General features: G+C 39.7%; 1 protein-coding gene across 3 annotated transcripts; it reads right to left on the reverse strand.

The window, feature by feature from the left end:
- LOC133621731 (uncharacterized) lies at nucleotides 1–26451 on the reverse strand. 3 transcript variants are annotated; one of them, XM_061984032.1, is made up of 7 exons: nucleotides 26380–26451; nucleotides 25279–25482; nucleotides 17272–17316; nucleotides 13203–13247; nucleotides 9563–9710; nucleotides 6602–6763; nucleotides 1–6428 (listed from the first exon to the last, which is right to left on the reverse strand). In XM_061984032.1, the coding sequence occupies exons 1-7, from the start codon at nucleotides 26419–26421 to the stop codon at nucleotides 5473–5475; spliced, it is 1602 nt and encodes a 533-aa protein (XP_061840016.1). In that variant the 5' UTR covers nucleotides 26422–26451; the 3' UTR covers nucleotides 1–5472. The 3 variants fall into 3 exon arrangements, with proteins under 3 accessions (XP_061840016.1, XP_061840017.1, XP_061840018.1); XM_061984033.1 differs by having other exon boundaries at nucleotides 26389–26441; XM_061984034.1 differs by lacking the exon at nucleotides 26380–26451 and adding an exon at nucleotides 25792–25987.
- Between the last annotated feature and the right edge of the window lie 1381 nt (nucleotides 26452–27832).

Here is a 27832-nt window from a genome sequence, read left to right on the forward strand (position 1 = left end):
CCCGCGGGATGAGTTTGCTGGTATAAAAATGAACCTGAAATTTTTGAATGAAAGAAACAGCTGTTCTAAATGTGTCCACCGGATGTCACAATAGCAATTCTTTGTAAATGATGCTACATATGTACAAAATAAACCACATGATGTTAGTACATCAGTCGAGGAAAATTATCAAACTACATAAACAATATACTGTAATTAGATTTTGATATAATTTTATCTTGATAGATTGAAAATTAACACCAATGAGTTGCCTGATGAACATTATCACATAATTTATTCACAAACTATAAATGACAAATAAAGATAGAATACTATTAAACGCAACATTTAAGTGTAAAAAAAACCCCAACAACATTATGATTTGTACATTTTCAGAATGTGCTTTATCTATTTTTAAACAAAGAAAACAATCTAAAGTTGTCCTTATTTTTAAGTTATCGTGCCGTGATTTTACCAGTCCGGCCCACTTGCGAGTAGATTTTTCTCCATGTGGCCATCGATCTCAAATGAGTTTGACACCCCTGATTTAACCAGTCTTTCGTGATTTTGCCTTTTCTTTATACGACACCCACAATAACTTTGGGATAAATCAATCAACGTGATTGACATGTAGGAAAAGGATTGAGCTTCGCATGTTCAAGAAATGCCACATTCTTTCGATAAAAGATCCAAGGATGGGAAAAGTATGCAAAAAGAATGAATCTAGTAGGGGCGTTAAATAGGAGTGTCAAAAAAATATATTTTTCAGATTAATCGCGATTCTTATTTGTAACGATTCTTAATTTATTTTTAAAAATCAGACATTTAAAAAAAAAAAAAAAAAAAAATGTTAATCTGTCCTGTCCAGCCACTCAGGCGAACCATAATGTTGATGGTTGCCCATATCTGATGTAGATTTTTTTTTAGAAAAGAAGTGTTGGATACTTATCTCGTTGTCTTATTTGTATTTGTTTGGGTAGTACTTTATTAATAAACAAAACCAATTTTGCTTTAAGAAATTGATCAGAGCTGTTTATCTATTTTATGGAGGAATGTAGTTAATTGTAGAACAGGTAGCCAATGTTAATAAAAAAGTATTTATTTTGAATCAATAATTGAGTCAAATCGAGAATCAAATCTGAATTGAATCGTTACCATCCAAGAAATGAATCGAATCATATCGTGAGGTGCCCAAAGAGTCACAACCCTAGAGTTAAATGCTCATGCATTGGTCCCTTGCCACATCGCGTCTCAAATATTGCAGCTTCACGACATCGTTTTGGTTTTTTTCCAAACATATTCTCCATATTTTTGGCCTTAATTAAGTGTTGAATAAATCTTATATATGTATTACAGTACAGTATTTGTAAATGGATGGATGGACGAATAAGGCAACAAGAGAAGTATCACACTTTTCTATTTTAAAACAATAAGTAACGACCTCAACAATATGATTTGCTTAGTAGCTGGACAGAACAGTTTAAAAAAATGTTTTTGACTTTTTTTACTCGATTCAGAATCGTTACAAACAAGAATCACGGTTCAGTCAAAAATATATTTTTGACATCCGTCGTAGATAATGCTTTTTTTGGACATATTAAAGCTCAACGTCTACACTAAAATCATGCCATTGTAGAATTGATCCAATGTGTGGTGTAGAAACGGTAAAATCATCAATATGCTGTTGTCACAATTCATATACTTCTGGACCTAAACCTTCTGGGACACACCTTCAAGTCGCAGGGTGTCAAAACAGCCATCAAAACAGGCCTTTTTTTTTTGCAACCACAAATATAACAGTCACTCATAATTAGTCTGTTTTCATAAGTATCCTGCCAATGATCCAAACAGGAGTCAAAAACATCACTTTTCAGAGGTTAAACTGAAGAGGGTTTCTCTCATAGTAACTGCAATAGCACAAGAGTGCACAATTTAAATTTTGGACATGTGTGCTAAGTCCATAAAATGGAGAGACCAGGACCGAGTATCCTCCCTAAATCCTGGGGAGGCACTCTACATGGTACAAAAGAACCTCCCGAAAACAGTCTAGTCTGAAACTGAGAGCCACAGTTAAGATATAATAAATAAAGCTCAATTTCAACCGTGACTATATTTGCACATTAAACACTGAAAAACATCTGATAAATGTCTCGTCAGAGCTCGTATTGCCTTGCTACTTTACATTCTCCTATGGGTTTCTTTCCGCCATCGCGCTATAAAAATGGCCGTCAGCACTCCAGACGAGTTGCAAAGCTTTTACATTCATTATCATTGTGAGGAAACAGCTCAACGTCGCCTGTAACAGTAACAGCCTTGAACAACGGGAGTATACAGTATGTTCATTGTACAGTCTTAACCGCCTAACAGTCGGAATTGTGTTAACACAACACGAAGCTTTGCACAAGTTTGACATATACAAATACAACAAATCAGAATCGGAGGTATTTTTTTTTTTTTTTTTAGCAAAGTTACAATGTACATATTACATGTACGTTTTTACTCCCTTAACAGCATTCTAACACAAAGGAATTACGCAGTGTAAAAAAAGATTTTACAGAAAAAAACTGCCACCTCAGTCATCAGAAATTTGCTGTGAAAATAACAGAAGTAATGTTTTAACATTTGCAATAACACTGTAAAAACAACGGCCGTAGATTTTACGCTAAAAAACTTGCCAGCTCAGTCGCCAGAATTTTACAGTTAGAATGAAAGTGGTATCATTTTTTTTTTTTTTCCAAAGGAATGCACTGTAAAAAAAAAAAAAAAAAAAACAGCAATAGATTTTATGGCAAAAACTGCAAGCTCATACCGTTTAAATAAAAATAGTAGTTTTTCCATTTACAGTAATAAACTGTAAAAACAACGACTGTAGATTTTACGTTAAAATAACTGTCAGGTCAGATGCCAGAATTTTACTGTTAAAATAAAGGGGTATTGTTTTGTTTAAGGATTTATGCACTGTAAAAAAAAACAACCATAGATTTTACGGAAAGAAATTGCCAGTTCAGTTGCCATAATTTTACCGTAATAATACCAGTCATATATTGTTTTCATTTACAATAATTAGCTGTAAAAATGACTGTACATTTTACGGTAAAAAAAAAAGTCAGCTATGTTGCCAGAATTTTACAGTTAAAGTTGTACCGTTTCTCCATTTATGGTAATGCACTGTAAAATCGACCATAGATTTTACAGTAAAAAACCCCAGCTTAGTTTGACAGATTTTACCGTAAAAATAACAGCGGTAGAATTGTTTTTTTTTAATTTGAGGAAAGGATGTTAAAAAATGATAAAGGGGCATTTTAGATGGTTAACCCAGAACGCTTCAATGTTAAAAAATGATAAAACCAGACCCTACTTTAGATTTTACGGTAAAAAACAACAAAAAAACAGGCAGTTTAGATGACAGAATTTTACTACTAAAATAAAAGGCTATTGTTTAGATTTTTTAAATTAAGTATGCATTGTAAGAAAAACCCAACAACCATAGATTTTTCGGCAAGAAATTGCCAGCTCAGTTGCGATATTTTTCCTGTAAAAATAACAGCAGTACTGTTTTTCTATTTACAGTAATGCGCTGTAAAAATGACCAGATTTCACGGCAAAAAAATAGCAAACTCTGTCGCCAGAATTTTTCTGTTATAATAAAAATGGTATAATTGTCTTTTTTTTTTAAATAATTATGCACTGTTAAAAAAAATAACCATAGTCTACGGAAAAAATGCTAGCTCAGCCACCAGACTTTAACCGTAAAATGAATTGTACTGTAATAACAGCTGTAGATTTTACGTAAAAAAATGGCAGCTATTAATGCCAGAGTTTTACCGTTAAAAGTGGTAGTTTTTCCATTTACAGTAATGCACTGCAAAAACAACGACTGTAGATTTTATGGTAAAAAACTGGAAGCTCAGACGCCAGAATAAAAATAAAGGGCGATTGTTGTTTTTTTAATAAATTATGCACTGCAAAAAAAAACAGATTTTACTTTAAAAAACTGCCAGCTCAGTTGCCATAATTTTACGGTAAAAATAACAGTAGTAATGTTTTTCCATTTACAGTAATGCACTGGAAATATGGCTGTAGATTTTACGGTAAAAGTGTAGCAGTTTAGACGGCAAAATTTTACCGTAAAATAACAGTGATAGTTATTTTATTTTAATTTCAGGAATCATGCAATATAAAATAAAATGGACCCTAGATTTTACGGTCACTGTAATTACAGGCGGAACTTTTACAGTAAAAAAAACAAAAAACTGGCAACTCAGGTGCAATAATTTTACTTTTAAAATAAAGTGGTATCTTTCGTTTTTAGGGAATTATGCACTGTAACAAAACAAAAAAAAACAACTATAGATTTTACACTGTAAAAACAGAAAACAACCATAGATTTTACAGAAAAAAAACAGGCAGCTCAGAATTTTACTGTAAAAATAACATTTACAGTAATTCGATGTAAAAACGGACGTATCTTTTACGGTCAAAAACTAGTAACTCAGTAAAAATAAACAGCAAAAATAACAGTGGTCCAGTTTTATTTTAATTTAGGGAATCATGCAATATCAAAAAAAAATCCAAGATTTTACAGTAAACTGAGCTCAATCGCCAGAATTGTACTGCTAAAATAACAGCGGTATAGTTTTTCCATTGATGGTACACTGTAAAAACGTCCGTAGCGTTTATGGTAAAAAAACAAAAACCTCGCAGCTCAGTCGCCAGAATTTTTTAAATTTAAAACAGTTGTATCGTTTTTCAATTTACAGTAATTTGGTGTAAAACGGTAACATTTTGCCGACTGAGCAGCCACACTTTTTATCGTAAAATCTACAGATTTTCTTTTTTTACAGCGAGCTGCAAGTTTGAAAAAGACCCAATGATGTCAGCACAGTAAACAAATCACTAAGAATTCCATGATCATTCAACAATCACAAAGCGACACTAATTAGTCTGCAGTCTACAGAAGCACATGACGTCAGCAGGCTGCATCAACACAGGAGCTCAGAACATTCAGAGAGAATCTCCCGCTAAAGGTGGCCTGGCTGCACGAGTGTTTACAGTACTGATACTGGTCCTGAACTCAACAGGGCGCAGGGGGCTGTACAATTTGGATTTTAGGAGAGAGACAACTCAAAATGGTCACGACGGGAGATCAATTCTCTAAATGCACCTATTTTTCTACATTCTCACCACCTCTATCACCATAATCGAATGGTGCTCACCATTTTTTTTTGTGTAATCCTGCAAACCACCGATACCTATCTTCCTTGGCGAGGTTGAAGTCATGACCATCAGGTTTGACATTCTCCCCAACTTTCACCTTTGAGCGATGGTGACAACGAGAGGAGATCAAAGGTGGCCTTCAACTGGCGTCCCAAAATCCCCCCCAAGACTTAAACTTCAGTGACTTTTCACCTACTAGCCTTGATGCATGAGGATGACGCTGACAATAAACACCTCGCTTTCTTCCGGATCGATTACTTTTCTTGGCCCGTGCGACTACGAGGACGCCATAGGGGAGGGGGCGCGGTCGTGCAGCTGGGCACAGTTGTCAAGCGTGGGCGAAAGACCCGCCCCCTTGGCTCGAAGGGAGCTGTCCATGCTCTCTCGCCTCTCCTTAATCGCCTCCTCCTCTCGGTCTCCCCGCTTCACGTGGCAGCGGCACACCTCAATGCCGGAGTCCCCCGTGAGGCGTCGGTGGCTGAAGTGATCCTCCTCCTCGTCCTCTTCGTCCTCATCCGCGAGGTTTTGCTCCACAGGGCACGCCGTGGACGACAGATCCGGGGGAAGGGCGGAACAGGGGGCCAGGCCTTCTGGCTCTTTTTCTTTCGCCGTGAGCGTGGCGCCGAGGGGGTCTGAGAAGACGCCATTTTGGACTTGACCGGCGGGAAGGGAAGAAAGCAGAATTAGGGGTGAAAGTGGGTGGCGTGGGTGAAGGTTATTTAGGGGGCGTAGAGGAAGTGAGAGCGGCGCAGCTGGGCGTGACAGCCCCTCATTGCCGTTGGAAGCATGACTGGGAATGACATCTGGGGTGACTGCTGGTATAACATCCGGGGGAGCCTGCGACGGAGGCGGCGACACGCGGGTGGCTCCCACCCTGGGCGGGAGGGCGCCGTCCCCGCCTGTGTCGCTCGGCGTGGACATGCGGCTGCTGTCATACGTCTCGTCCGTCACCTGCACAGAGAAGGAGGTGCTGCAGGAGCAGGACTCGCAGGAGCAGCTGGTGTAGTTGTCGGAGCTCTGGGAGGAGGTGAAGCTGCTGGGGCCGGGGCCCAGGTACGGGGGGCAGGGGTGACTTTGGAGCGGGTAGGGGTGGTGATGATGCGGGTACGAGGAGCTTGGACCCAGCATGGCGCCTCCCTGCAGGGCGAAGACCGAGCTGTAAGGTGGTGGAGGCGTGGTGGGCTGTGCCGCCACCTCCTCATAGGACGGCAACTTGAAGGAGGCCAGGAAGCCTGGAAGAAGAATGAGCATGAACTCAGGTGCGACGTTAAATCATGTCAGAAACACCTGCAGTGTATTTTGTACGGGCTGCACTGTTGCCTCATCTCTAGTAGGTTTAGTATACTTACAAACAGTGGAACTGCGACAGGAAAACAATGAAAAATGTGTCCTTAAATAAACATACTGAGATCCAGCATGGAGGACGGGTAGTTGCAGGCGCCGTTATACGCAATAAGATTGATTTCTCTCTGTCTCTGCTGCTGCTGGATCCTCAGCTTGGCCCGGCGATGGCGGTAAGCACAGAAACAGCTGAAAAGGATCAACACGGTCCACAGCAGCCAGAACCCTGCCAAGGACAAAGAACCACATCTTTAACCCAGTGAGACCACAAGAAAGGAGTCATTCTAGATACATATTATCCATCCTTGGTAAGAGGGCACAACCTAAGCCAGGCCAAGTCACCTGGCCCGCAAAAGCTTTTCATTTGGCCTGCCGAACATCGGCCAAAAAAGGCTTAATGAAACCATTTAAACTAGGGTTGCTCATGTATGCAGAAGACTACTCATTCAACGTTGAAAAAAAAAAATCAAAATAAAGTATGAATGTTCTGCCCTGAGCAAGTGCTCGATTCATTGTTTCCTGTCGGACCTTTTAAGCGACGGACACACTGTTCTAGACAAGAAGCAACAATGTTAGAAATTCACACGTGTAAGCTTCCTCACTCAAACTTGGTCAGATCTTTGTAAATACATATTGTGCATAAAGATAGTTTGTTTTAATTGAAATGGCTGACTTTGTGATGTCTTTTGTGTTCGTGGTCATGTTGTTTTTTGTCTAAGAGTAATAACTCTGGGCGATTAGAGCTTCTTTAATACATGTAGCGCTAAATTTGACCAGTAGAGGGCAATAACGCTACACCTTAAGTTACATTGTGTGCAATGTTTGATGTACTAGATGATAATTTTCTTTATGCATAAACATATGTAGTTGTGTAAAAGTATTAACACTAAACCTATTTTATTCATGTAAAATACACAATGGACACTATACTTTTGTAATGTTTACTTTATGTTTATATTTTCAGTTTTACTATCCTAAATGAAAAAGGAAATAAAACCAAGGAAGGAAAATAATTCATAAAAAGGAAGCGCAGAATAATGAATGATTTGACATTGCAGTGTGAAAGTCAAAGTGTTTACTTTGCAATTAAGTAAACACAGTCTCAAAGGAATATAACCTGCGGAGGCACTTTCGGCCGAAACATCCACATTTTGATGTCCGGCCCCCGAGCCCTTGAAACTGTGGTCCTTTTCATTATGTAGTTGAATAGCCCTGACCTCAGGCCTATTTCGGCACTTGCTCTACCTTTTAGGTACCATAGCAGTTTTGGTACTACACAAGGTCGTTTTTTGCTATGGGCAATTTAAGGGCGCACACACAGAAAAAAAAAATAGCCCAAAACAAAATACGGTAGTTTTATAGACTACAGCCGCTCATTTCCATTACCGTATTTTCCGGACTATTAGGCGCACTTTAAATCCTTTCATTGTCTCAAAATTCGACAGTGCGTCTTATAACCCGGTGCGCCTAATAATAATAATAATTCTGGTTGTGCTTACCGACTTCGAAGCCATTTTATTTGGTACATAGTGTAACGATAAGTGTGTGCAGTCACACTTATTGTGTAGACTGCAAGATGACGCCGGTGAAAAACACCAAAACTTTAAATGTTCCATTGAGAATATAGAACATTACACGGCACTCAAAAATCCGTCAAAATGTTTTAGTACAACTTTGATAAGCTAAGAAGCCGCACCGCTTGATGGATTGTCGGAGCATTACCGTTACCGTAGTCAGACGTACTATGCTTCAACCTACAGGAATTATTATGGTGTGTGTATAAGGACCGCAAAATGACACCTATTAACACATTATCTGGCGTTTTGTTTCGCAAAATTATGCAAAATCAACTTTTTTTTTACTTTCTGATGTGTATTTTGGAACTGCATAAATCCTGAAAATATGCACGCGTCTGCTATTGTAGTCCGTGCCGACACCATAGTCGATCTTATTTTTGCTTCCAAAAGAAATTGCATTTCATTCTTAAATTAAAATAGACTCATACGCTGTAGCTACATGTTATTAATTGGGTTATGTGGGGGGAAAAAAGTCTATGCAGTCATCAACATGACTAATGTCACTTCTGTTGATTGATGGGCGAAACAGTGAAGCTTATAAAAAACATACTTGAGGTCCTAGATGTCACAGGAGCGTCTCTCTGGACTTGCCATAATCAGACAGCATCAATCATATAGTTGCACAACAGATTTTGTATGATGATGTAACTGATAATTTTGCATCAAAGAAGGCTAGAAAAGTCAAGTTTTACATTGCACTTCACACATGTTGTAAATTAATGCCAGTTGTAAACAAAGTGGAAAAACACAGGTCTGAGCACTAAATTCATATTATGTTAATTATCTGCTGTTTCACTCTGTACAAAACCGGTGTGTTATAACTGGAACTGTTCCGATATTATTAGGATGATGCATCACAAAATGTAAAATATTAAATAGTTTACTGCAGGAATCTTTTTTTATGCTCTATCGAGTAGGTTTTTTTGTTAGCTTTCTTCATGAATGTTTTCAAGCATGGTTATTAGATCCTGTGATGAAGGATTTGTGTACTTTACATTCGTGTTTATATACTGCATTTCAGTTATTTTTCTATTTTTTTCTATTCTTCTTACATTTTCATATTCAAGATTATATAATAAAATAATACAATATAATATATTGCTGTGATGGTGGCGGGGTTTCGGTGCAAGGGATGGTTCACCCAAGGCGTGAATTTAGCCAGGACCGCCACTTGTACAACAACAGAAGGGTCGATAAAATGTTATCGTATGGAACATATTATTTTGACACCCTTCCACTGTTTTTGTTTACTTCACTTTTGTTAATTAGGTTTAACCTGCACGGTTTGCTTTTTATCCGCATCTGAAACAAACAACACCTGTAGGAAAAAAATGCCCTTCCAAGTGGAAATTCTGGTGAGAATACCAGAATTTCCCTTATTTATCCTAATTTTCTGGAAAATATCCCTAATTTCCAAATGCAAATATTGACAGGTATGGGATACTCACACCAGAGTTCATAATAGTAGGTACAGCAGCCCGTCTCTCCGCAGCAGTGTCCGGTTACACAGAGATAACCTGCATTGCTGTTTACACCAGGACAGTATTTGGGGTTGACTACAGGCTGGCTACCAGAGCTCCCATGGTGCTTCACCACCTGTTGGCCAAAACAACACCGTGCGTTAAATCTACAGGGCCAAATGCTATTCTGGGAAACTGAAGTAACTTGTTAGACGGGCAATACTGGAAATTAGGGGTGTCCCGATCCGATATTCATATCTGATATAAACAAAAAAACGTGTATTGGAATATATCAACATGCATCAAAATGTTTGATATTAGCAGGACCAGCAGCGATGTCAGCTGTGCGGCATTGTTTTCGAAAAAGACATTGCAGCTGAGAGCAAAGGTCTTAAAAATGCAGTACATGCATACGTGTTGGAATTTCTTGTATGAACGACACTGTTCTGTTCGACATAGCGGGACAACAAGTAGTCTGCCAAAAAGTGGGTATAAACATGAGGCATGCACATAGAGATTTAGTCGGGCGAAACGCTGAGCGACGCTTAGACAGCCGGGTGTCATGGAACGATTAATGCTGCAATTCAGGTAATAATCAATATTACTATACTATACATTTGACTTGGTGAAGCCTGCAGAGACCCTCCCTCACTACAAAATAAGTGGGGCTGTCAAATGAATAAAATATTTAATTGTGATTGCTATTTGTTCACTTAACTCAAACTTAATCACGATTATTCAGATAGATACACATTTTCACCATTAATAAGTGTACTGTACCACAGACAGATCATTTTCAAGTTTTTAAAACTATGACTAGACAATTTGTTTGGTTAATGACATGTTTATTAAACATTATGCTTTTTAAAAACAGCTCAACACAAAATGGACATAAACGTGCTTCTATTGACAATTTAAAAAAATGACCTGCGGTGTGTCTTGGTGTATCCCCGACAGAATTTCAATTTCTGCTGTAGGAGCACTTGCATTCAGAGAGGAGCTACACTCCCATGTTTGGATACCAGTTTCACAGAAAAATAACACAAAATGTGGTTTATTACAATCAAGGTTTGATTGACATAGATGTTTGGTAATGTAATCTGTGATATTTCTACCTAAATAAATGTCTCGGATATTTTGTACATTAGATGTTGTACAAGTTAATGGTTTTCATATTGTTGCATCTTTACCTTCTCTGTTTATTACCAAAGTCTAATATTCAGCCTGCTAAACATTCTGTAATTGAGGACTATCAACTCAAACATGTTATAAAGGAATAAACACAATAACAGCCAGCCAGAGAAATTCCCCCCACTCCCTATATTCCTCAAATGATGTATTAGCATTTATGTAGGGAGAAATATCACAGATTACATAACAAAACGTCTTTTACAATCAAAGCATGACCGTGACCTAAGCCATTTTTCCTTTTAGTTAGTGTAGTTGGATGGGACGTAACACGTAGCGCTTTAATTTTGTGTTTTTGGTTTAAGAAGAGGTTTCTTAACATATTTTTAAGACAGACAATAATAAAGACAATAAAAGTTTGCCTTTCCTTTCTGCTGAGTATCCCATCGCACTTAACCAGTTACAGTAATAATCTAAATTTTATGTTACTAAGATAGTATATGAGTATCCCATCGTACTTAACCAGTTACAGTAATAATCTACATTTTATGTTACTAATATAGTAAAGGGTAATCTAAACACGGAAGTGAAGTTCCACCTCTCTGAATGCAAGCGCTCCAGCAGACACTTGCTCCAGTGATGACAGCAATCGTGCATTAAAATAGTCTTGTCTTGTCAGGAGAACAACTTGCCATTGCTTTGGACCTGGGCTTTTCATAATGCACCCTTTACTTGGTCTATTTCAGCTATTTTTTCCTCGCTTGTGGCTCAACAGTAACAGAACACAGATACATTTTCCCACACTACGGAATGTACCGAAGGTCAGACATGACGCGTGTGAAAAGCAAATTATGGGTATTGTATTATTATTGCTTTAACTTTGACAGCCCTAAAAATAAGTATGGTAAGTATGTAAGTATGTATGATATACGCTGATATTGTATTGTATTGATATCGGTATCGGCAAATACTCAAGGCAATATCAACATCGTATTGGAATGGAAAAAGATGTATCATGACACCCCAACTGGATATGAATCTTGCCTCAGCGCATGATAGCACATTCAACCAGCAGTCAACCAGAATGATTTAGCAGGAAGCCACTCATCAGCAAAAGGCACTTAAAGGGTGGTCTGACTAGAATAAACCAGGAATTCATTACTTGGCTGATACCATGCCAAACGTGGTGGAGGCAGCATTATGACGTGGGGATGAACTTGAGAGTATTCAGCATAGAAAATCAAACCTATTTTGTGAAGAATTGTGAGAGAGAAATAACTTGATATCCCTTTTGTACATGGCTGTAACAAACACATTGGTGAAGGGTGTTAGTAGTACACTACAGATTAGGATTAGGGGTGTAACGATTTGCTTTAATAACAATTCGATTTAGAATTTGTGGTTGCAAAAACGATTCAGGAATTGTATAATTTTTTTAGAACGATACGATACGAAACAATTCAGTGAGTTGCAATCGATTCAGTAACTTTTGAGCAAAAAAATAAATAAATCTTAACTAGTGTGACTGAAATAAATAATGGATACTGGACACTGCAGGTGGAGTTTTCTATATTCCTGTTATTTCTTGTAAGGGAATTTGATATAAATGGATTATGGATAAACAAGCAAGTAAACTACAATTAAGGCCAATGCATTGACATCTTACCTGAATAAAGTGCAACCAACACTTGACGTTGAAATAACAAGAGGAAACACTTTCTGCTCACATTTTATACATTCAAGCAATTTTCAATAAAAGTACAGTAACCAATATTTTAACAGTAGATTCACCTGCTAAATAGTTCCCCGACCCGTCCATACAATATCTGTTCTCCGCCCTGGTGACGCCAATGAAGGGCAAAGTCCCAGGTGTGCGGAAGCATGTATGCCCCCTCATTACTGTTGATGGTGTTGGCGCCTCGCTTCCTAATTTTCAACGCCGCCTTCACCCGTCTCTTCTGTTTATTTCTTTTTGATGAAATGACTTCTCCTTGGCTGCCAGTTGTTGTGTTCCGGAAGTCAGTGAGTCACCGTAACTTCTTCTGCTGTCACTTTCGTTGTGTCGGGTGAGTCTTTTGCGGCTTAAAGTTGTGTGGCGGCTTCATAATATTGCGTTGCTTGTCTTTGTTGCGGCCTTTGCAATCGTGTTGTAATTAATTATATTGTCTTGTGGCGTTTGTGTTCGCTGTGACCTTTCTCGGTCACCGTAGGTATCCGCCATTTTTGTTTTGATGACACCACAGCCGAGCAAACAGACTTAACGTTTAACGTCCATATCATTACAAGTGCTAAACTTCATATAAAGTTTGCCGTTCTTAAATCCAATGTTTTCCTTTTTCTAGTATCAATAAAATCGATTGATTCCCTTTTAAAAAGATCTTTAAATTAATACTCCTCTTCCAGAAGGCAAGCTTGCTGAGCACAGACCAATATACTTTTATATTTAGGAATATAAATCAATCAATCGATTAATCGTTACACCCCTACTACAGATAGATACCTTGTAAACCGTGGGTAGGTCAGCTTCCTTTTGGGGAACAGCTACCTACAAATACAAATTGAGCATTGTGAGTTTTAATTGACATGACATGATATGACAGCTAAATAATTCCCATGATGAAATAAATACATTGAGACCCAGGCTAAATTGGGGCCTTAAAGGGGAACATTATCACCAGACCTATGTAAGCGTCAATATATACCTTGATGTTGCAGAAAAAAGACCATATATTTTTTTAACCGATTTCCGAACTCTAAATGGGTGAATTATGGCGAATTAAACGCCTTTCTAATATTCGCTCTCGGAGCGATGACGTCACAACGTGACGTCACATCGGGAAGCAATCCGCCATTTTCTCAAACACCGAGTCAAATCAGCTCTGTTATTTTCCGTTTTTTCGACTGTTTTCCGTACCTTGGAGACATCATGCCTCGTCGGTGTGTTGTCGGAGGGTGTAACAACACGAACAGGGACGGATTCAAGTTGCACCAGTGGCCCAAAGATGGGAAAGTGGCAAGAAATTGGACGTGTGTTCCGCACACTTTACCGACGAAAGCTATGCTACGACAGAGATGGCAAGAATGTGTGGATATCCTGCGACACTCAAAGCAGATGCATTTCCAACGATAAAGTCAAAGAAATCTGCCGCCAGACCCCCATTGAATCTGCCGGAGTGTGTGAGTAATTCAGGGACAAAGGACCTCGTTAGCACGGCAAGCAATGGCGGCAGTTTGTTCCCGCAGACGAGCGAGTTAAACCCCCTGGATGTCTTGGCTCACACCGTCCCTTATGCCACCGAAGATGATCAAGAGAAGAATATCGACCCTAGCTTCCCTGGCCTGCTGACATCAACTCCAAAACTGGACAGATCAGCTTTCAGGAAAAGAGCGCGGATGAGGGTATGTCTACAGAATATATTAATTGATGAAAATTGGGCTGTCTGCACTCTCAAAGTGCATGTTGTTGCCAAATATATTTCATATGCTGTAAACCTAGTTCATAGTTGTTAGTTTCCTTTAATGCCAAACAAACACATACCAATCGTTGGTTAGAAGGCGATCGCCGAATTCGTCCTCACTTTCTCCCGTGTCGCTGGCTGTCATGTCGTTTTCGTCGGTTTCGCTTGCATATGGTTCAAACCGATATGGCTTAATAGCTTCAGTTTCTTCTTCAATTTCGTTTTCGCTGCCTGCCTCCACACTACAACCATCCGTTTCAATACATGCATAATCTGTTGAATCGCTTAAGCCGCTGAAATCCGAGTCTGAATCCGAGCTAATGTAGCTTGCTGTTCTATGCGCCATGTTTGTTTGAGTTGGCATCACTATGTGACGTCACAGGAAAATGGACGGGTGTATATAACGATGGTTAAAATCAGGCACTTTGAAGCTTTTTTTAGGGATATTGCGTGATGGGTAAAATTTTGAAAAAAACTTCGAAAAATAAAATAAGCCACTGGGAACTGATTTTTAATGGTTTTAACCCTTCTGAAATTGTGATAATGTTCCCCTTTAAGCAGAATTATTTTGTATCCCCTCCCAAGTTACAAAAGAATGTTCACACTTTTTTTTACTACATCATTTATTTTGTATTTATGTAAAACGATTGGTATACTTTTTCAATTTGATGCATCCTTTGTACTAATTATACTAATACAAATTAATAATGTATTCTTTTAGAGCAAAATAACAAATTCACCATAGTTAAAAACACAAATTTGCAAACATTTCCGACACATTTCTGACCGGTCGTCGAAACCAGTACGACCAGCACTAATGCTGTGCACTTTGAGGGATAATGAGAAAACCTAAGGAAGTTTGCCATTATAGTTTATCAGCGGCAAAGCAGGAAGGTGCGAGGAATACTTCATATGAAGCGACCTGACATTCATCTAACAATTTACATGCGCTTCTCGAAAAACAGGGCCCCATCACAGGCATGATCTGCGGTGTATAAAGAGAATATGGCCAACTAAAAAACAGGCGCCATGACTGCTACCAAGGGCGTATGCGGCTGTGCTCGGATGCATGCAATTTCTGACGTTAGATTAAATAAACATCTATATATAGTTCTAAACATGCACCATGTCACAGGCTCGCATGGCTGCCGTAGTTGTGACCCCAAAATGCAGGTCAAGTCTTTAATAATATTTAACACAGGATGAGCAGTCACGCACACGGCATGCAGCTAAAAGTCAGTAACCGAAACAAGGCAGGCATTTACAGAAGCCAGCTGATTGACAACCACTACCAGGTATGGCCAGGCTGCCAATCAGCGGCAGGTGAGGGGTAATAGTGCTCAGGGAGACATGCAGGAAAAGGAACCAAACATAAGAGTGCTACACAGGAAATAAACACAAACTAAGGAAATATAACAAGATGTGACGTGACAGATAGTCACACTCCAGCTCATAAACGCACAATAAAACATGCTTTTATTTCGTAAAAGTATAATGTTATCTTCTTCCCGCTCCCTTTCAGGCAAAACTGGATCGTCATGTTTACATACTCTACATTCCCTTTGGCACTATATAAATTAATATTATTATAGGTTGTCTACCTTGTACATTTTCTGTGTCATTGCCTGAAATAAATGAATAAAAGAAAATTAATGTAATGAAAGTATAACTTTGCGGCCGTATGTGACGCATTCTGCTGCTACATTTGGAGCGCGAAAAATGTAAAAAAAAAAAATACAGTTACCAAAAAAATTACTTATTACCCTGGAAATATTATGAATTCAGTGTGAAGTATGTCAACTGTGGTGTCTGCCTCCAAAGTATTAGTAATCACTTTATGTATTATTCTAACTCATCTTTCTTTTTTGTAACATGCTAAGAGAATAAGTGTACTTTATTATGTTTTTTAATTGTTATTTCCCCATATTTCTGCACAGTAAGTTATAAAGTACCAATGATTGTCACACACACACGAGGTGTGGCGAAATTATTCTCTGCATTTGACCCATCACCCTTGATCACACCCTGGGAGGTGAGGGGAGCAGTGAGCAGCAGCGGTGGCCGCGCCCAGGAAATAACTCAGATATGGTAACACAGGCAAGCAGTAGAGAATATGGAGTGATTTTTGGTCCAGAACAGATTTTGTTTTATTCATGGTTGACATATTTCTTGCCGCTTTATGTTGTATTTTTTTAATGAGATTTCCAGTTCATTTTCTCATCCATCATTACACCCAAAATTTGGTTTATTTTACTCATTTAATGTCCGTCTATTTGCATTTGTGTTTGACTTTCTCTTTTGCTGTAACCGAATTGCATTATTTTAGTTTTACTGGGATTGTTTTTGTCAAACCATCTCTAGTAAAAACGGAGACGTTGTGTCGTGCATTTACCTCGCACAAGACGCTGTAATCAATGTTCTCCAGTATTTGCGAACCGTCACTTCCCATACTTGTCTTCTTTCCGGGTTGTGAGGAAAGCGATGTAAAAACTTTCCATAATTCTTGCGGGTAGAGCAGCCCCATGCTGCACGACAGGGCATTTATAAACGTAGAAAACTAACGAGGAAGCGCCGCAAACACATAGCATCGGCTCAAAGTTAACAGCGGTCATGGCGTCCTGTAGTCACCTTTTGACCAATCATTGAGGAGACCGCCTGAAACCGAGTTGGCCATACTCTCTTTATACATATCTCTGGCCCTGTTGAAACCGCAAAATAAGTTTACAGTGGATAAAAATAAGTATTTAATCCCCTGATGATTTATAAGGTCACTACCTTACTACCGGATTTTTCATAATTTGGTTATTATAACAGGGAGCGACAGAATTAAAAAAAATATTGACACACCATACGTCTGTGTGGGAGATGGACTCAGGACTCATTTTCCTCAGTCAAATACATTTTTTTTTTTTTAGCATTTATTTAAAGTTTTTATATCTTGGTAAGGAGGTAAACGTAAAAAAAAGCAGGGTGTAAAATACTTATTTTTCCCACTGTACATCAATGCAGGAAGAGCCCTAATAATTGCATTACCATGGCAACCACTGTGATTGTGCACGCAGGCCTGATTTTCGTAGGTCAAATATGAACTGTGACGGGCGAGCCACTTACCGTGGAAGCCTCGGTACCATCCAAGCCCTTCAGGGACATTGTCATCTAGTATAAGACAGATGAAATGCAATATTAGTAAAAGGAAAAACTGAATGTATTCCATTATAAATGCCCTATAATTGTCTTTTTTTCTTTTTTTTTTATTAATAAAAGCGCACTAAAAAATTTCAGCAGCACAAATCATTAATCACATGTAAAAATGATGCACGAGCCTCTCATGCAGAATAACATCTGTTGTGATCCTGAAGTTACTGTACATGATACACCATGGTGTCCCAATGTTTGCAGTGATAAATGTGACATTGTGTACCCAAATGTTGTCCTGTCAGCGTGAGTAGATTTCACAAATCAGTCATGGCTGTGGAAATGTCATACAGGCTCAGTGAGAGAGGGAAGTGACAAATTGCCTGTGAAGGTGCTAGCGAGTGAGGCCAGAATGCAGAAACACTGAGGTTGGGATAGCGGGGGGATGTTTTGTTGTCAGGCTGATGCATAGGTTGTCTGCATGGGGAACAATATAGGGCCTCTACTGTAGGGTGTACATGTACACAGTTCAGTGCACACAAAAGAGCTCAAACACCCACAAAATGATGATGAGCCAAAATCTAATTGGCAACAAACAGCAGTGTGGGTTACATACTGTATGTGCACAGGTGCATGTTAATAGCATGAAAGCAAACACACCTGTAGTTGTAAGAATATACAAATTCAGTAACCTAATTTAAATTTTTCTCTCCAAAATTGAGATTTGATTTGCGATTGTTATATTGTAGTCATATAAATGCATAAAACTGCGAAAATAACGAGTGAAGGAAGAAGACATTTTACTCTTAGACTGTCAATCAACATATTCTTGCTACACATTAGAACAATATGCAATCATTTATTTTCAAAAGTATTTGGCTTTATACAAACAGACTCAGAGCTTTTGTCTACACATCATTCTCCTAAATTGAAGAAATAACCGATTAAAAATCATAATTATAATATATAATATTAATTCAATAACCATTTAAAGGATGTAAAGTTGTATTTTTCATTACTGTAGAATTGTTTACCATTGTACTGTAGTTGGAAAATTAATAACTTTGTCAACCTAAATAAATAAACAAAAATAAAATGGAAAAATGTAACTTAACCTCTAAAGGCCTTAGTGGCCACATGCGTGGACAGCACCTTTTAGCTCTTATTTCCAAAATTGTGTACACTATTGAATTGGGGTCTTATGCGACATATGGACACTTATACTGCTATCTGGTGGTGTCAGAAGAGTATAACATACAATGGAATTTGGAAAAAGAAGTGTAAAAATAAAAATGTGCATGTCACTACACATGAAGTACACGTTTGTGCACTTATGGACTAAGTACATCATATTAAAAGATGATTTTTAGTTTTTATTCTAATAGCTTGGGCCTTAAATTAAATAAATATTGAACATCTCAATATGAATTTATTTTCCTTGTTGAAAAAAATAGATTGGGTTGTCTTTTATTGTTGTTGTTGCCAATCACGGCATTCTCACTTGTTCGTCCGTGTTGATGGGCTCATATTGCCCATCTGCTTTGAAGTTTAAATATTACCACAACGGGACATTTGGCTTTGTAATCATATTTCTTTTGGTCCTAATTGTTGTTATTTTGCTACATTTCTCACTAGCGAGTCGCCCTCCGAGACAAAGAGTGCGAATGACTTAAACTATGGCTTACTGCGTTCAGTAATTAGACTTAGACATTTCCACTGTTATTATAAACACGCTCATGTACCGAGAGCGCTGCTCAGAGTGAGACCTATTTCTACCGGTTCAAAGCGAGGGACGAAGAAACGCGAGGCTCAACAATTCTGTTTGGCGGACATGTAAGAGTAAAAAAAACACCTCCGCCTCTTGCGATTACGTTATCGCACTCATTTTAAAACCTCAGTGTCAATTTGATGTTAATTAAACATTCAGCCCTAGTAAGACGGCTACTTCTGTACAATCCCACATAGGTTGAAAAATGCACTTATAGAGAACCAGAATGTGTCCTACTCGCTGTCCTCTGATTTAAAAGAAAACAAAAAAACAACCAAAGCACCACTACAGATCATGTAATGTACTGAACCCTGACTGAACACACCACACACAAGGTTACATGATCAATACCAACATCACAAAGTTTATACAAGCAACTCCTTCGAGGCCAAACTGTTTACATGACATAGTCAAGGTATCGTTTTTATGATAGTCCTCCAAAGGGAGATTAAATCGGGAGCAACAACAACAGGAAAGAAGGATATCAGTGCAAAGTCTGCTAATGTAAAGTGTGCTGTTCAAAGTGAACGCCAAAATGTTCTTGGCTATTGGTCTTCCTTAATGAATAGAAAAACCAGTACAAAATAAAAAGCCGGCATACTTAAAGTATTTCCGGGGACCTATTATGCAAAACCGGCTTTTCTTATCCATTAGAATCTGTTATGGGGATTTGCATAAGTCCCGAAAACGTTTAAATCAGACCATGGAGGCAGATTTACCCGAAGAACTTTGCGCGAGTATGCCGTTGTAGTCACTAAGTTCCTTATTTTTCTCTGCCCTCTTAATGTGGGGCAAACTGGCACATGCATCCTGCATTTCTACCACAAAGTAGTGTATAGTTCAACTTCTAACTTAGATCTGTCAGTAGTCGGCTATGGGAGCGCTAGAAACCACAACATGGCTGGTGGGGAGAAGGAGCAGTCGAAGTGAAGCCATGTAAATAAGACCGCCCACAAAACGGTGCATCCTAAAAAGATGCATCCTAAAAAGACGGTCAGAAAGCAGCTTGAAAATGGTCTGTAAAACAATCTATGCAACATATTGACCAAAGAACCATCGTTACATGTTATGTAAACCACAAGGAAGTGTTTTAAATGTAGAAAACAAATACAAACCCCGTTTCCATATGAGTTGGGAAATTGTGTTAGATGTAAATATGAACGGAATACAATGATTTGCAAATCCTTTTCAACCCATATTCAATTAAATGCACTACAAAGACAAGATATTGATGTTCAAACTCATAAACTTTATTTTTTTTTGCAAATAATAATTACCGTAACTTAGAATTTCATGGCTGCAACACGTGCCAAAGTAGCTGTGAAAGGGCATGTTCACCACTGTGTTACATGGCCTTTCCTTTTAACAACACTCAGTAAACGTTTGGGAACTGAGGAAACACATTTCTAAGCTTCTCAGGTGGAATTCTTTCCCATTCTTGCTTGATGTACAGCTTAAGTTGTTCAACAGTCCGGGGGTCTCCGTTGTGGTATTTTAGGCTTCCTAATGCGCCACACATTTTCAATGGGGGACAGGTCTGGACTACAGGCAGGCAAGTCTAGTACCCGCACTCTTTTACTATGAAGCCACGTTGATGTAACAAGTGGCTTGGCATTGTCTTGCTGAAATAAGCAGGGGCGTCCATGGTAACGTTGCTTGGATGGCAACATATGTTGCTCCAAAACCTGTATGTACCTTTCAGCATTAATGGCGCCTTCACAGATGTATAAGTTACCCATGTCTTGGGCACTAATACACCCCCATACCATCACAGATGCTGGCTTTTCAACTTTGCGCCTATAACAATCCGGATGGTTATTTTCCTCTTTGGTCCGGAGGACACGACGTCCACAGTTTCCAAAAACAATTTGAAATGTGGACTCGTCAGACCACAGAACACTTTTCCACTTTGTATCAGTCCATTTTAGATGAGCTCAAGCCCAGCAAAGCCGACGGCGTTTCTGAGTGTTGTTGATAACCGGTTTTCGCCTTGCATAGAAGAGTTTTAACTTGCACTTACAGATGTAGCGACCAACTGTAGTTACTGACAGTGGGTTTCTGAAGTGTTCCTGAGTCTATGTGGTGATATCCTTTACACATTGATGTCGCTTTTTGATGCAGTACCGCCTGAGGGATCGAAGGTCCGTAATATCATCGCTTACGTGCAGTGATTTCTCCAGATTCTCTGAACCCCTTGATATTACGGACCGTAGATGGTGACATCCCTAAATTCCTTGCAATAGCTGGTTGAGAAAGGTTTTTTTTAAACTGTTCAACAATTTGCTCACGCACTTGTTGACAAAGTGGTGACCCTCGCCCCATTCTTGTTTGTGAATGACTGAGCATTTCATGGAATCTACTTTCATACCCAATCATGGCACCCACCTGTTCCCAATTTGTCTGTTCACCTGTGGTATGTTCCAAATAAGTGTTTGATGAGCATTCCTCAACTTTATCAGTATTTATTGCCACCTTTCCCAACTTCTTTGTCACGTGTTGCTGGCATCAAATTCTAAAGTTAATGATTATTTGCAAAAAAAAAAAAGTTTATCAGTTTGAACATCAAATATGTTGTCTTTGTAGCATATTCAATTGAATATGGGTTGAAAAGGATTTGCAAATCATTGTATTCCGTTTATATTTACATCTAACAAAATTTCCCAACTCATATGGAAACGGGGTTTGTAATATAATCCCTTTAAAGCAGGGGTGTCAAACCAATTTTAGATCAGAGCACATGGACAAAAATCTACTCCGAAGTGGGCCGGACTGGTAAAATCATGGCACGATAACTTAAACATAAAGACAAAGTCAGATTATTTTCTTTGTTTAGAAATAGAATAAGCACATTCTGAAATTGTACAAATCATAATGTTGTTGTTGTTTTTTTACACTGACATGTTGTGGTTAATAGTATTCTATCTTTATTTGTCGTTATTCATATTTTCTGAATAAATTATGTGATAATGTTCATCAGTCAACTCATTGGTGTTAATTTTCAATCTATCAAGATAAAAAATATATATCAAAATCAAATTACAGTATGTTATTTATGTAGTTTGATAAGTTTCCTTGACTGATGTACTAACATGTGGTTTACTTTGTACATACCGTATTTCCTTGAATTGCCGCCGGGTATATAGTATGCGCCTGCCTAGAATTACCGCCGGGTCAAACTCGTTTCGCAAAATAATTAGCGCATGCTTAGCATTACCGCCAGGTCAGAATTACCGCCGGGTCAAACTCGTTTCGCAAAATATTATTTTTATTAGCGTATGTCTAGAATTACCGCCGGGTCAAACTCGTTTCGCAAAATAATTAGCATATGCCTAGAATTTCCGCCGGGTCAAACTCGTCACGTCACAGGTGACACTTCATCATTTTCAAAATGGAGGAGGCTGATTTCAATAATTTAAAATCGCATAAAGGGAAGAAGATAAAGAGCTATTCAGTAGGATTTAAGGTCCAAGCTATTGAATATGCTAAAAGAACAGTAAGCAGCTATGTTTTATTAATATACCGTAGCTGCGTGTCAAATATGAGTCATTAAATGACTCCCGTCTCCTGGTGGTAGAGGGCGCTAGTGATCCTTCTTTCGACTACTCGGCTGCAGAAGTGACAACAAGCAGCAACAGTTAGCAGCGATCGTTTATATCTTCCTCTCGCTTGCACTTTTAACATGGAGGATTACATATCTAAAATAAAACAGTTTTCTAAACTGGACTTTCAATCGAAGCAGGAGGTAATAATTAAAGGAAGATCTCCAATGAGACAGAGAGACTTTTAAAACTGAAGAAAGATAAGGAAGACTTCTATAAACAAGTTATCGATGCTTTTGTTCAGAAGGAGCTGCGCATGGACTTAATTTATAAGTAAAGGTAAGACCATAATAGTACCTGGAAAGGTGCTCAGGACGTGCGCCCACCAGCTCGCTCCCCCCCTCACCAGGATCTTCAACCTCTCCCTGGCTCAGGCAGTCATCCCATCCTGCCTGAAGTCATCTACAATAATCCCGGTGCCGAAGAAGTCTCCCATCACCAGCCTGAATGATTACCGACCAGTGGCCCTCACTCCGGTAATCATGAAGTGCTTCGAGCGACTTGTTCTCCAGCACATCAAGGACCATATCCCTCCAGACTTCGACCCCCACCAGTTCGCATACCGGGCGAACAGGTCCACAGAGGACGCCATCGCTGTTGCTCTCCACTCTGCTCTGAACCACCTGGAGCAGCAGCAGAGCTACGTCCGGATGCTCTCTGTGGACTATAGCTCTGCCTTCAATACAATAATCCCGGACAGACTCTGCAATAAACTGGACACTCTTGGCCTCCCCCCTCTCACAAACGCCTGGATAAGGGACTTCCTAACGGACCGACCCCAGAATGTGAGACTTGGCCCGCACCTCTCATCCTCCTGCACGCTGAGCATCGGCTCCCCACAGGGCTGTGTGCTGAGCCCCCTCCTCTACTGCCTTTACACCCATGACTGCAGTCCGGCCCACAGTGACAACCTTACCGTCAAGTTTGCCGACGATACCACAGTGGTCGGGCTCATCTCCAGGGGTGACGAGGCTGCCTACAGAGAGGAGGTCCTGAAGCTGACGGCCTGGTCTTCGGAGAACAACCTCGCTCTCAACACCAGCAAGACCAGAGAGATCATTGTCGACTTCAGGAGGAGCAGCACCGACCCTGCCCCCCTCTACATCAACGGCGAGCGTGTAGAGGGTCCACACCTTCAGGTACCTTGGAGTCCACATCTCTAATGACTTCTCCTGGACAGTCAACACCACATCAATCATCAAGAAGGCTCAGCAGCGGCTACACTTCCTTAGAGTCCTCGGGAAGTACAACCTGAAGCCTGACCTGCTGCTGACCTTCTACCGCTCGTCCATCGAGAGCCTGCTGACCTACTGTATTACGGTATGGTACGGCAGCTGCACTGCAGCAGACAGGGAGAGGCTGCAAAGAGTGGTCAAGACGGCTCAGAAGATCATCGGCCGCCCTCTCCCCTCTCTGACGGACATCTACACCTCCCGCTGCCTCAACAGAGCCAGTGCCATCATCAAAGACAGCACCCACCCTGGCTCTGACATGTTCCACCTGCTGCCCTCTGGGAAGCGCTACAGGTGCATTAAAACCAAAACAAACAGGCTAAAGAACAGCTTCTTCCCCAGGGCCATAACCATCCTGAACGGATTGCCCCATTGTCCCTCATAACTGCCTTCTCTTCGGTGCAATAACCCATTCCACCAACCACCCTGTTTTTGTTTTGTTTTTTCATGTATATATTCATTTCACACCATATTCATTGCACTTCTACATTTTTTAAATTTTTATATATTTGCACATTGTTTTTCTAGCATGCACACATCGCACTGTATGGAATGGCCTCAATCTCGTTACCTTGCGTAATGACAATAAAGCTGATTCTGATTCTGATTCTGATTCTGATAATAACGTTTTTTTTAATTAAATGTGCTTTTCATGATGGTATCCTTACATCACACTCAAATTTATAAGCGCAGGCCTAAATTTACCGCATGCCTTTGGTAAGCGCCGGAGTGAGAAGAGATTTTAAAATAATTAGCGCATGCTTACATTTGCCGCATGCCTTTGGTAAGCGCCGGAGTGAGAAGGTTTTAAATTAATTACCGCCCCGGCGCTAATTCAAGGAAATACGGTATGTAGCATCATCTACAAAGATACAGAGAATTGCTATTGCGACATCCAGTGGACACATTTAGAACAGCAGTTTCTTTTATTCAAAATTTCAGGTTAATTTTTATACTTCGCAAACTCATCCCGCGGGCCGGATAAAACCTGTTTGCGGGCTTGATCCGGCCCTCGGGCCGTACGTTTGACACACCTGCTTTAAAGCAAGTAAAAATATATCCACCATGCTTTGCCTTCAATGGGTTAATGCTTAGTTTGCAGGTCCCCCTTTGCCTAGGGCCCCAATATTGTGTTTATACTGTACCGTACTATTGTATAAACTGAAAACTTGAAACTCAGGAGGGGTTTCTTTTACATTGTGACCACATTCATAATGCTTAGACTTAGAGTAACTGATTATAAATATGAATTATCTTGTTTTAGAAGCTGTGAGAATGAGTCTGCAGTGTTTGTCAACATGGCAGCATGTTGCTCTGCAGCAATCCATGCCAGCGGTTTGACAGCAGTGTGTGTGTGTGTGTGTGTGTGTGTGTGTGTGTTTACCTCCTCAGCCTTGAGCCCAAGACAGAACGTCAACGTCTTCTCTGGATCCATATTCAGAAGAGATGTGACAACATGCAAATGTAGCCAAGAAATTGCGTCCTTTTTCGGCTTTAGAGCTCCATCACAGCTGGCTCCGACTCTACGGCTTCCCCATCCGCCATTAACGCACACAGACGGATGGCCCTCCGGACCTCTTCTCTCGCTCTGCAAACAAAAAAAAACAAAAAAAACACAGCTATGTGACCTTGGCTACTCCGTCTGTAAGACGACACTGTCGTCGAGTGACGTTTTCTTTGTTTTGGCAGAAAGGGTAGCGGCTGCTGCGGATGACGTCATGCTTCATGCAAGCCCCACCACCCATAAAAGCAGCCGTGCAGCCAGCAACTTTGATTGGCCGCAGCTCCCAGCAACAGTCCGACACACTGTTGCTCCATGTCCGACAACCCGAATAAACATTGAATAATGCAACAATTGTGTGGAAAATGAATAGAAATGTGGATAGATAAAACACACCCAAGCTAAATGTCACTATGACGACAGGGTAATATTCAAACAGTGGCGACTCCCTTTGCCACAAGATGTCGCCTTCCCTCTTCCTTTCCACCGCTGCCACCATGTTCTCTACCACACACAGACTACATAATGTGGTATTATTTCGACCAAACTAGGCCGTAATTTATTACTCAACTTCAGCAGACATGTTCACAACAGTACATCACTAGCTCTACTCCATTTTCGGCGAGTCACTGCATAATGTCCCTGTTGCAACACAAACAATAGTTCACACAAAACAATAGTTCCTAGGGAACGCATATCTTTACAGTAGCTCCTAAAAGTACATATTGTAACAATAAGAACCTCCTATTGTTACAATATGTACTTTAAAAAAAACGATTTACAGTACTTTAAATGCAGCAGGCGAGTAGGGGGGTGTTACTACATTAGTAAAAAAAACAAAAAAACAGGATATCATTAACGCGTATTCACAACGTTAACTATGGACACCAGAAGACGACACATTTAGTTCGACGCAAAAACTCGCTTACGGTACCACTTTCATTTCTCATTTTACATGGAGTTCTTCAAAAAATAAATATTCACCAAGTTCACCTGGGAGAGGTACAGCAGTACCTTAAGACACATAATCGATTTTAATCGATGGTCTTCCGGCTTCCGTACCACTTCCGGGTAAAGCAATGACGAAGCAGCATGACGACGTAAAGGTAAGAATGTAAAGGTGATGTCAACGTTCGTTTTTTTCCCACAAGGAAATGACTATCCATCCATCCATTTCCTACCGCTTATTCCATTTTGGGGTCGCAGGGGCGCTAGAGCCTATCTCAGCTACAATCGGGCGGAAGGCGGGGTGCACCCTGGGCAAGTCGCCACCTCATCGCAGGGCCAACACAGATAGACAGACAACACTCACATTCACACACTAGTAACCAACAGTAATTGTCACCAACAAGTGTTTTGGTTAGGGATGTCCGATAATGGCTTTTTGCCATACTTGCCAACCTTGAAACCTCCAATTTCGGGAGGTGGGCGGAGGGGCGTGGTTAAGAGGGGGGGGGGGGGGGGGGGGATATTGACAGCTAGAATTCACCAAGTCAAGTATTTCATACATACCGGTATATATATGTATCTATATATAGATACATATATATATGTATCTATATATATATATATACATCCTGAAAATATGCAAACAAAACTGTGTTTAGATCATTGATACTTCAAACTTGCATAAATAAATCTTAAGGAATATAACATAACTTGGCTTCTGAAAGCTTCAAAATGTCCATCCATCTATTTTCTACCGCTTCCCTTCGGGGTCGCGGGGGGCGCTGGAGCCTATCTCAGCTACAATCGGGCGGAAGGCGGGGTACACCCTGGACAAGTCGCTACCTCACCACAGGGCCAACACAGATAGACAGACAACATTCACACTCACATTCACACACTAGGGCCAATTTTGTGTTGCCAATCAACCTATCCCCAGGTGCATGTTTTTGGAGGTGGGAGGAAGCCGGAGTACCCGGAGGGAACCCACGCAGTCACAGGGAGGACATGCAAACTCCACACAGAAAGATCCCGAGGCCGGGATTGAACTCACGACTACTCAGGACCTTTGTATTGTGAGGCAGACGCACTAACCCCTTTCCACCGTGCTGCCGCTTCAAAATGTAATGAATAAAATGCTAAAGATGTTGATAAACAAGCAATTATTTTAATAATTAAATATGGTCATTTTAAATGAATTATTATGATCATTTAAAATGAATTATTATGATCATTTAAAATTAATTATTATGATCATTTAAAATTAATTATTTCAAATATATTTATTTCAATGTATAATTCTATGGCTGGATGTAATAAGGAGTCAGAAAAAATACAAATAAAAATACAATTAATTTTGATGTTTTTAGCAAAATATAGTAACAATTTTTTTTAATTTTTAAAAAAAAATTAGTAAATATATTTATTTTTAGGTAAGATAAACATAATAATACAATGTATCTCTTGTCTGGATGATTTAGTTATTGTCACC

Source organism: Nerophis lumbriciformis, linkage group LG25, assembly GCF_033978685.3.
Source record: "Nerophis lumbriciformis linkage group LG25, RoL_Nlum_v2.1, whole genome shotgun sequence".
Lineage (NCBI taxonomy): Eukaryota > Metazoa > Chordata > Actinopteri > Syngnathiformes > Syngnathidae > Nerophis > Nerophis lumbriciformis.

Coding starts and splice junctions, on each gene's coding strand:
- LOC133621731 (XM_061984032.1), bottom strand. CDS start 26,421: ATGTGTCTTAAGGTACTGCTGTACCTCTCCCAGGTGAACTTG. Junction 17,317..25,278: donor TTGGGCTCAAGGCTGAGGAG/GTAAACACACAC, acceptor GTCTTATACTAG/ATGACAATGTCCCTGAAGGG. Junction 6,429..6,601: donor GTCCTCCATGCTGGATCTCA/GTATGTTTATTT, acceptor TTCTTCTTCCAG/GCTTCCTGGCCTCCTTCAAG.